The 10,128-nt window shown below is 36.1% G+C and overlaps 1 protein-coding gene across 1 annotated transcript; it reads right to left on the minus strand.

The window, feature by feature from the left end:
- Nucleotides 1-5,565: 5,565 nt before the first annotated feature.
- Nucleotides 5,566-10,012, minus strand: LOC122070291 (vicilin-like seed storage protein At2g18540; the record flags this gene model as incomplete). Its single annotated transcript, XM_042634416.1, is given in 7 exon segments — nucleotides 5,566-6,040; nucleotides 6,882-7,001; nucleotides 8,015-8,092; nucleotides 8,185-8,271; nucleotides 8,718-8,799; nucleotides 8,948-9,015; nucleotides 9,952-10,012. Coding segments are annotated over 7 exon segments (673 nt in total), but the record flags the coding sequence as incomplete, so codon positions are not given.
- Between the last annotated feature and the right edge of the window lie 116 nt (nucleotides 10,013-10,128).

The raw sequence follows: 10,128 nt of genomic DNA on the forward strand, positions 1-10,128 counted from the left end.
AGGCTTAAGCTTAACATTATCAGGCACCGGCTGTAATGTTGTGTAATGGTTCTTTATGCTCTCATTCTTGGTTAGTGAATTATATTTTTTTTCTTTTTTCTTTTGTAAATGAATTATTAATTAAGAGAAAAAGTGGAATACAATGACAAAGAACGCCAAAACAACTCATGAAATGATGTTACATAAAAATCGAATAAGAGGTAAACAATTAAACAAAGCATGATGCACCAAAATCCAGGGAGAGGTAGAAACATCTATAAAAAGATGATATACCAAAAGCTAGGGAGGGGAAAAAACATCAATAAAATGATGATACAAAAAAAATCCAGGGATAAGTGAGAAATGCAAGAAAAGTCCCAACTTGAGGCAAGGTGCTTATTTCTTAATGTGTCTAGGCCCACAGAAAGATTGAGCAGTAATTTATTTATTTGGTTTTCAGTGAAAAGAAAGTAATTTGTTTCTATTCTTAAAAGAGTTCGTTGATGAGGAAACACTTATTAAAGAAAAGGTGGTCCATATTTCTTGAGTTCCAACATAAACAACAATTAGCAATAGAAAGGTAGAAGTTGTATTTGTTGGGGAAATCAGAAATGGATTTTTATTACAAAAAGTCAGATAAAAAATTAGGAATATGGGACATTGAGTAGATATAGTTGAGTATAGGAGAGCGATAGTAATTGCTCGTAGATGAAATAGATTTAAAAATGAAAAATAAATAAATACAGATGTGGGATCTTACTTTTTGTGTGAACGTACGCGAAAAAATTCCACACATGGACATTGTACAAATCTTTGGCCCTTTAAAACAAAATTTAGAGAAATTTCACGGTCACCCCCTGAACATTTCCCTAAATCAACGTCCTTCCATGTGTTTTCAAAAATGACATGAACACTCCCCCTAGCTTTGAAAAACGACAACTACGCTCATGTTGTTTGTATAACCAGTTAAGTGATGATGTAACTGTTAGTTATTTTTCTAAATGACCAAATACCCCCATTGAATGTAACTTTACTCATGTAATCTTGACTTTAATTAAAATCTTGAGAAATAACCATCTATTAACAACTCATTAGACAAAACCTCACAACCTAAGAAGAGTAGCTCAATCAGTACACCATCCGAAACCCTAAAACTTGGACAAGGACGATAACAAGGACAATCCGACAAGCAATACATAACTCTCTCTCTCTCTCTCTCTCTCTCTCTCTCTCTCTCGGGTAGAAATCGTCTGAAATTCTCATCTTGTACAATTCCATACAATTCCACCATAAATGGCTGACACGTGCAAATATTCCATATCTACGGTTCAGATTAATCAACCATAATACAATCTGAACCGTAGATATGGAATATTTACACGTGTCAGCCATTTAGGATGGAATTGTATGGAATTGTACAAGATGAGAATTTCAGACGATTTCTACCCCTCTCTCTCTCTCTCTCTCTCTCTAGATATATATATATATAGATGTAGATATATATATCCACCATCCCATTTCTGGATTTGGTTTACGAGCATTCTAAACTGCTTCAATGGTGGTCCAACAACCCTAGGATTTTGGAATGCTTTGAATTTCAGCCAAACCATAGGAGTTTGGAGTGTCGAAATGACACCTATAAAGCTTCAGGTAAGTTTTCTCCTTCAATTTACATCTTCAATGTCATCAATCTTGTTTCCTAGGGTTTACATTTTCTTGCAAAAATCATTCTCCCAAGCGTTTGTTCAGAATATTCTCTCTCTCTCTCTCTCTCTCTCTCTCTCTCTCTCCAGAGAACTAAACCAATTCCAATTTTTTCTTGTAGTTTTTGTCAGACACAAAATTAGGAGGATTTTCCCAGTAAGATTTCTTGAACCATGTATGAAAATATTCAAAATCTCTTAGGTCTTTAATGTGTTTTTACTCTCCATTTGGATGGTGCTTATCATTTAATTTCCTCTATTATCCATTCCTTATCAATTGATAATGATTTGGAGTAGAACTGAAATGAATACTTAGATAACCCCCTACATACCCTGAACTTCGAAATCTCTCAGATCTTGTTTGTATCGAAACACCAGAGTTCTTCATCAATTCAAAATTAATCATGTATGAAAAAATTCAAAATTGGAATCTCATTGTTTTCACACTTGACTAATCTTTGTTTTTTCCCTTGATTCTAGCAATGAATTGTGAAGTATGCTATCCAATACCATTGGAGTTGGAAGATGGAGTGCAAAATTGTTGACCCAGACTTATATTGGTTCTTAGACATGGTATATGACATCTATAATTCAGTCATCACACATGTCCCTGTGGTGTATAATGTAGTTTTGAAAGTGAAGTGTATACTCTTGAATAATGAGATAAGGGAGGTAATAAATGATCCTTCAATGTTTGAGCTTTTTGGTTTGCATGGTTGTGATATCATAAATCTGTATGGGGAGGACCTTATACACAACAAATCTGCCGCTATTGAATATACAGTGAATCAATTCCCTAACACTTTGGTTAATAGAGATAGTGAATCGAGTAGGCCAAGTCAACAACCTCTACAATGTCATGGTGTTGGTCTTGGTTAGAACAAGGGAAGATTAGTTGTATGTAGGGTTGCGACTAGTGTTAATACTAGTGGAAGTTGAAGTGGTAGTGCTAATGCTTTTGCTACCGCTATTGCTAGGGGAGGATCTGCTACTTCTACTACTGCAAGGCTTACGAGTATTGCTACTTCCAGTTTAAGAGCTAATAACACAAGTGAAGCATCGGGTAAGAGATTGAAAGGGTCTAATGAGGTTCTCAGGGCAACTGGTAAGAGATTAAGAGGGTCTGATGAGGTTTTCAGAGCAGCTAGTAAGAGTGTTGTATGTTAAGATGACTCTTCGGTTGGATCTAACAAAGATTGAATAATGGGTAGTGATAATGTGTGGGATGATGAAAGTGAAAGAGAAGATAGTCAGAATGATGGTGGAGGTACAGAAAGGGATCATGATGAGAATAAAGATGAAGGTTTTAGTGATGATGTGCTATTTGGTTATAAATCTGAAAAGTGTTATGATAAACATGGTCAACAGAGCTACGTTGGTGACAGTGGTAAGGTAAAAGTAGAGGAAGGTAATGTTTATGGAAGTGTACATCATTTCAGGACTGCTTTGAGAGAGTGCATCCTTCAAGAAGGTTTGATATTATTACGCTAAAAAATGAACAGGCAAGAATGACAATTATATGTAGGGCACGACATTGTTCATGGAGATTACATGCTTCACCGGTATCAAATGGTGTCACTTACATGTATCAAGGCAACAAAGAACAAGTCTGCTACATCTAGATGGATAGCTATGAGACTTCTTCAACAGCTGAGGGTTGAACCAGAAATGAAGGTGGAGACAATGTCTTACTTTATGCAGAAAACATATGGTCTTAAAATGCGTTACATCAAATTGTACAGGGCAAGTAGGATTTTCCAAGAAATTAACGAAGGCAACCATTCAAAGTCACGTGCAAAATTACCTGCATATAGTAGGTTGGTCATTGAGAAGAATAATGGGAGTATTTTTAAACTCCAATTCAATAACAGGATAGATATGTCAGATAATCCAATTTTTAAAAGATTGTTTATCTGTTTTGATACTTGTAAGAAGGGTTTCTTGAGAATATGTAAACCATTCGTGTGTCTTGATAGCTACCACCTCAAGGGCAGATATGGAGGAGTTTTGTTGAGTGCAATATCCATTGATGGGAGCAATGTTAATTTTTCCTAATGTATATGTTGTAATGGGGATTGAGTGTAAATACAGTTGGATGTGGTTTCTGAATAATTTACACGAGGTTATAGGTGATAATGTGTCACTCACTTTCATGTCGGACAAACAAAAGGTACGTTTTTTGTATGTATATTCTTTACAACTAAACATGTTCATTATATGATTTGTTGTACCTATGTGTTGTGTGGGGACTATCAAATGTAATTACTACATTTTTTCCTTATGCTTACCAAATAGTTTACCAAAGAATTTACAGTAGGCATTTATATTAGAAGTTGAAAGCAAAATAATTTGGTATGCTATTGAAAAACCATTTTTGGGTAGCCTTACAAGCTTCAACTGAATACCAATTTGAAAAGAAAATGAAAACATCAAAGAGCTAAACAATGAAGGATATTTGTATTTGAAGAAAGACCTCCAAGGATATGGTCAATGTATGCCTTTAATGTAGGAGCAAAGATGACTATATAACAAACAATATGACTGAGTCATTTAACCACTGGGTGGGAGAGCTTAAGGAGGAAACTCATTCTCACCTTGGTTGACCAACTAAGAGTGAAATTAATGGGTAGACTACATAGGGGTATGGGAAGGGGTCCATGTGGGAGGATAAAGTAACAACAAGGGTTATGATGAAATTGAACAAGGTTCAGCAAGAAGCAAGGCATTCCAATTGTCAGTCAGCAAGTGAAGGTTAATTTGAAGCCTTAGATAAATTTGGAAGCAGATTTGTGGTTAATTTTAAAGATCATAAATGTGATTGCAGAATTTGGAAAACTATTGGTATACCTTGCCAATATGCTTATACAAACAATTGCGGCTGTTTATACCATATTTTTTGCTCAGACTTAGGAACAAAGTGTTCCAACTTATGCGTAATATAGCTTGTATGGCTATGAACAAATAATTTCGCATCATCTCTAACACTAATATTGATGTACTTCTACAGTTCTACCTTTTTTTTTTATTTATTTTTCTATTCTTCATCATAGAAAAAAAAAAAAAAAGGAGGGGGGTGGTCATCAACTTACAATTGAACTTATGTGGGGTAGACTATTGAGTACCTAACCACTATCTCTCAGTGTGGGAGATCCCATTAGTTAATATTTTTTTATTTTTATGGGCAATAGAATGATCCTTGATCATGTGGCTATTACGATAGTTCGATCGCCTAGGCCAATGGGAGGGCAAGCAAAGGCATCTTCAACATATGGGTTGGAGAGGATAACGCAGTCTTTTTCTTTATTTAAAATATTTTTTATCAGTTTATTAAATAAAGTGAATTACTCGTGTAATTTGAATTCAGCCAAATAATTCATTCGAATTTAAAGTCACAATTTTTTATTTTATTTATTATTTTTGTTTTTGGTGAAAGTCACGATTTTGTTTGAATCTTCAAGAAAAATTTGTATTTGAGCAGAATAATTTGTATTATTCTCTTCGGCCGAACAATTCGCAAATTAATCAGTCCGAGATCATAATAAGATTGGTTGGTTTCTATACTACAAAAAACATGTTTAGTCGGAGCTTCATATTCAGGAACTACTGCAGTAGTAGGCTTCACATTTCACCGGACATGGATCACTCGTCACTATAGTTTCAAGTCCAGAATGAAGGGCATAGACAAGGATTCCAGCATCCAGCCATCCACCGATTCTCTTAAAGGGGCCACAGATCGTATTGCGGCGCACAATCATAAAGAAGATGGCTCATGGGCATGTTATCTTTGAGCTACAAAGAACACAGATTTTAAAACGTCTTGGTAGCATAGTGATATCCTGTAACACCCCCACCAACTTAATAGCACATCAAAAGTCCAATAGAATATGGTAATGGAATCACTTTTTGCAACAATTAACTTAAAGAGGAGAGAAAATGTTGTACATTTATTCCCATCTCTTGGGTTTTTTTTTTTTTTTCAAGATTTAACTTTTAACATTCAATGTTCTAACTGCAAGGGCAACAATGATCCTTAAACCAAAGCCCTAAATCATCCACCCATAAGTATGCATTAAACCTGAAAAGTCCTTAACTGATTCATTTTTAAGATTCAACTATCCGTTCTGCATATTCCGAGCCCAAATAACACAAAAGACCTCTTGCAACGAGAGATGTCCCCTACCTCAGAGAACACCAAAGAAAGGATTTACGATCGCAGAGTTTAACTCAGACCCAGCTGAGTTTAGCACTGCCATGTCAACTTTGTCCCTTGGAAGAAACACGAACTCACCACCTTCAATTTTCTCAAATCCACAGAGTTCAAGAAACTCAATTCCCCCTTTTACGCTACCAACTCTCTCCTGTTGAGAATATTTTTGGGAAAGAAAAAAAAGTGTCAAATGATAGAATGCAATGGTGGGGAAACTGAAATTATTTGAGATGAATATTTAAGCACCTATACACAAAATATGTGAGACTATTAATAAGAGTAGATCGACAACCAATTAGGTTTGATATGTGCTGTAATAGCACTTGAAAGTACCATTGCTAATTACGGTCCAAAAAGCATGCAGGGGACCAGACTATGATGATCCAACCAGTGTGATTTTGAGGCTATAATTAGAAACAGCAATTTTTTTACCTGACCTGCAGACCATACTAACCCACCCGACCAGTTTAGCTTCACATCCTAATCAAAGGGTCCTGGGTCAGTGCGGAGCAAGATTTTAAAACTTGGGATCAGTCTTGGGAGCAGTCTCAACCAAAATGATACAGATTGGATTGGTATTTGTTGGGATCAGACTTTTTTTTCTTTTTAATTTGATATTTTGGACCATTTTTTCCTTATACCTAACTGATGGATTGGTACAGATCAAATCGGTATTGTGGATCAGTCTAGGCCAATACCAATCCGATCCTAGCAATCCCGACAGATCCAATCCCATTTTTAAAACCATGGTGCAGAGTGGCCAATCGTAACTAAAGTTGGCCTGGACTGGCAGGCCAATTCCAATCTGAATAACCCAATGTAAACAAGTTCTGGTTGGTACTGCATAAAATGAACCACTTTACCATAAAAGGCCTAAGCGAACCTGGAAATTTAGTAACAAACCCGTAAACACATCCAATGATTTCACAAATATACACCAGCATGTGAGTAAGCATTTGAGTTTAAAATGATCCACCAATGCAGTCCCTTACCTGAAATGATGGATTGTTGAGTCGAATCTTCCTGAACTTCTCCTCATTCGGATTCTTTGCAACATTTCCCACGTAAGTTAGGAGGGTCTGGAATGCCCTCTTCACTTTGGCATCATCGTCCTAACTCAATAGAGAAAAACAAGAATGAGGTAAGATATTCGTTGACTCTTCGATGTGGAAGTTGGAGTCACATATATCAGAAAGTTTGACTGAAGTCATGCCGACAGTTCCCTATAGAAGCATGGGCAAAGAGCCACAGTGGAAAGTTTTGAAAATCTCTTCAATTTTTTTACTTCAGAAAGAATATATATTCCTTTTCTTTTTTTTTTCTCTTTGGAAGATCATTCAAATAGGATATATCTCAACCTAAGTATGCCTACTAATCCAATATAGTGTAACACACTCCATGCCTACTAATCTAATATAGTGTAATACTCCCCCAGCAGAACACCATCAGGGAAAAAGAAAAATCTCAAAATATTCATTACATAAGAAGTGGCCCAATCCCATTACCCAACTCTTTGCAGATGTGTGCACATGCACGTGTTTTGAGTTCCCATACTCATCCATATCGTATGCTCCCCAAGCCCTAATCCCCTCCATATTCTGGTAGATATTTACAATCTACAACCCTGGATGATGCATGGGACTTTTCTTAACCATCTCTTTAATGAGCTATGTGTATATATACACCAAAAGATTTCCAAAGAAAAAAAAACACAGAACTTTTTGTCAATATTCTGCAGCTTGTGTGGGAGCCTGCAATATTGAGATTCTCTTTTCGCTCAGTTCTCTATTGAACAAAAATTCCATTTTTTTTATATTTTGGTTGCAAACAAATATGCCAACACTAAGAGGTTTTAGAACACTAACTAGTTCCTTGTGTTCTAAATATCTGAACTTAACGAGTATCACTAGATCAGTTCTAAATAAATCCTGATGGAGTGAAAATGGTTCAGCAATGCAGGTGTGAGACAGCTTTTGGTCAAATACGAACCCACCGAAGAGGGAGAAGTGGGCAAGGTATACTGGACATATCAAAGCAAACAAGAGAGAATAAAAAATAAAAGAAAGAGAAACAGCAAGAACCACTTAACCTTAACAAAGTAATTTACAAAATAAATGCTGTTCACCTTGTGATTTTGCTTGAGAGATCGTAAACAGTCTCTCATGCGCTCAGCCTTTGTAGCAGGCCTTACAGGCAACAAACTCTGAAATTCATATAGTAAGACATTAATAATCTATCAATACAAATTTCAACTGATACGTAGTACATAGTAGTTAGATGTCAACAGGCAAGCACCTTTTTTTCCTCCACAACAGGTGTGGGGGGTTTTACAGCTGCTGCAGGGTCTTCGGGTGGCAACCCAAGCTTCCTCCTCCTTTCAGCCTGTAGAGACATAAGTAAGCAAATTCGGAATCTTACAAGCCTAAAAACCCAGGTCTAGACTCAAAACATATATGATGCTAACCTCTATCTCAGACCGAACATATTATTAAGACTCAAATATCACAGAGACAGAATCAAATCCTAATTATCATTAATTCGTTAAATAAAAATAATCAAAAGTAAACTCTCATATTGGTCACCATTCTTTACTTTGCTAGTGATGTTTAAGTTGCACGAGTTATTGACAAGTAAATTCTCTTTTCTCTACCTACTACGATAATGAAGAAAGGAATTATTACAATCCTATGTTATTACTTTCTCTATAAGAAATCGACATGCAAACTAAGAAAAAACAAACATCTCCAGATTGTAAGAAAATATGAACCATAATGCTGATCATTTAACTGCAATAAATGATAATAATGATGCAAAAATCCAGGTAGGACCTTATCTTCCTCTAGTTTCTGTCTGATTTTCTCCCTTGCTCTTTTCTCTTCCTCCTTCTCTGCTTTCCGGAAGGCCAATAAACTACAATACAGCAAAGGAAGTGCAAGTCATTCAAAAACTAAAAATATATCAAGTAACTTACCAGGTGGAAAGTTTGAAGTTAAGAATAGACAATGGGTAAGATTGAAAGGAAAACATGACAGATAAATCTTTCCAGTTTAAGACAAACCGTTTTCTTTCCTGTTCCTCCTCAATTCGCTTTGCTTCAAGTAGTTCCTTGCCAGCTCGAATCCTTTCCTATAACCATACTGTAGCTTGATTACACAGTAGGAACCTCAACAGAACAATAGCAAAAATTAAAGACAGATGAAGGATCACATCACAGGCATGTTTCCAGGACATGCTCTCATAAAAGATTGTCTTCATCATCATCATCACCCGCTAATAACTACTGTAGGGCCAATGAGATCTTTTAGGCCAACCTAAAATTTTAGTTTCCTAATTTAGCATTGGGAGGAAGAGTAACTTGGACAGGAAAACTGGGTACAAACAGAAGTTCCCTCCTATATCGTTGTGATAATAACAGATATGGAGTAAGTGAAGACGACATATGTTAAGACTCAGATATGGTGCATTGCAGTAAAATGGACTCAGCACACAAAATATTACCACTGAAAGTTAGGGGGAAGTAGAAATCTCCACATTTATCAGCCATGTGGAGGTGCTAGGTCAGCTGTAATACTCAACTCAACCTCAACTCAACTAAGCCTTTCCCAGATAAAAGCAGCCACTACACGAATCCTGGTTCACCACTCAACTCCGTTTAAAGCCACAACTATTCTTAAACCTAAGGCAACCATATCTCTCTAATTGTTCTCAGGTAATCTTTGGCCTACCCCTTGTTCTTTTACCTAACCTAATCTGCAAACTACTCACTCCTTAACAGTTCATTCAATGGCCTCTGTTTTATATGCTCAAGCCACCTCAAATGGCTCCGACCAAAGCAGATTTCACCATGCTGTAGCTAATTAAAGTAACTAATCTTAAAGACAATGAAAAACAGAATTTCATATTTGAATCAACAAACCCATCTTGAGACCATTTTTTCTACTAAATACATAACCTTGATTTTTAAAATTCATATCAAAGATAATTGCTGACAAGCTAAAAAATTTCATTGTAAGAATGCAAGGTAATAAGAGGAGGGAGTCATCATGATATTTCAGCAAATACCTTCTCCCTTTCAATTTCCATTCTCTTTTCCTCCTCCTCTTTCTTTTTCCGAGCTCGCTCCCTGAAAAAGCATGTAAGGAATTAAGAACTAGAAAGGGAGGAATTGTGATATAAAAGATCCAAAAATCACTTGAGAGATGGAGAAAGCAGATCACAACTGAACCAAAAATATATAAT

This window comes from Macadamia integrifolia, unplaced genomic scaffold, assembly GCF_013358625.1.
Source record: "Macadamia integrifolia cultivar HAES 741 unplaced genomic scaffold, SCU_Mint_v3 scaffold876, whole genome shotgun sequence".
In the NCBI taxonomy this organism is placed as follows: Eukaryota; Viridiplantae; Streptophyta; class Magnoliopsida; order Proteales; family Proteaceae; genus Macadamia; species Macadamia integrifolia.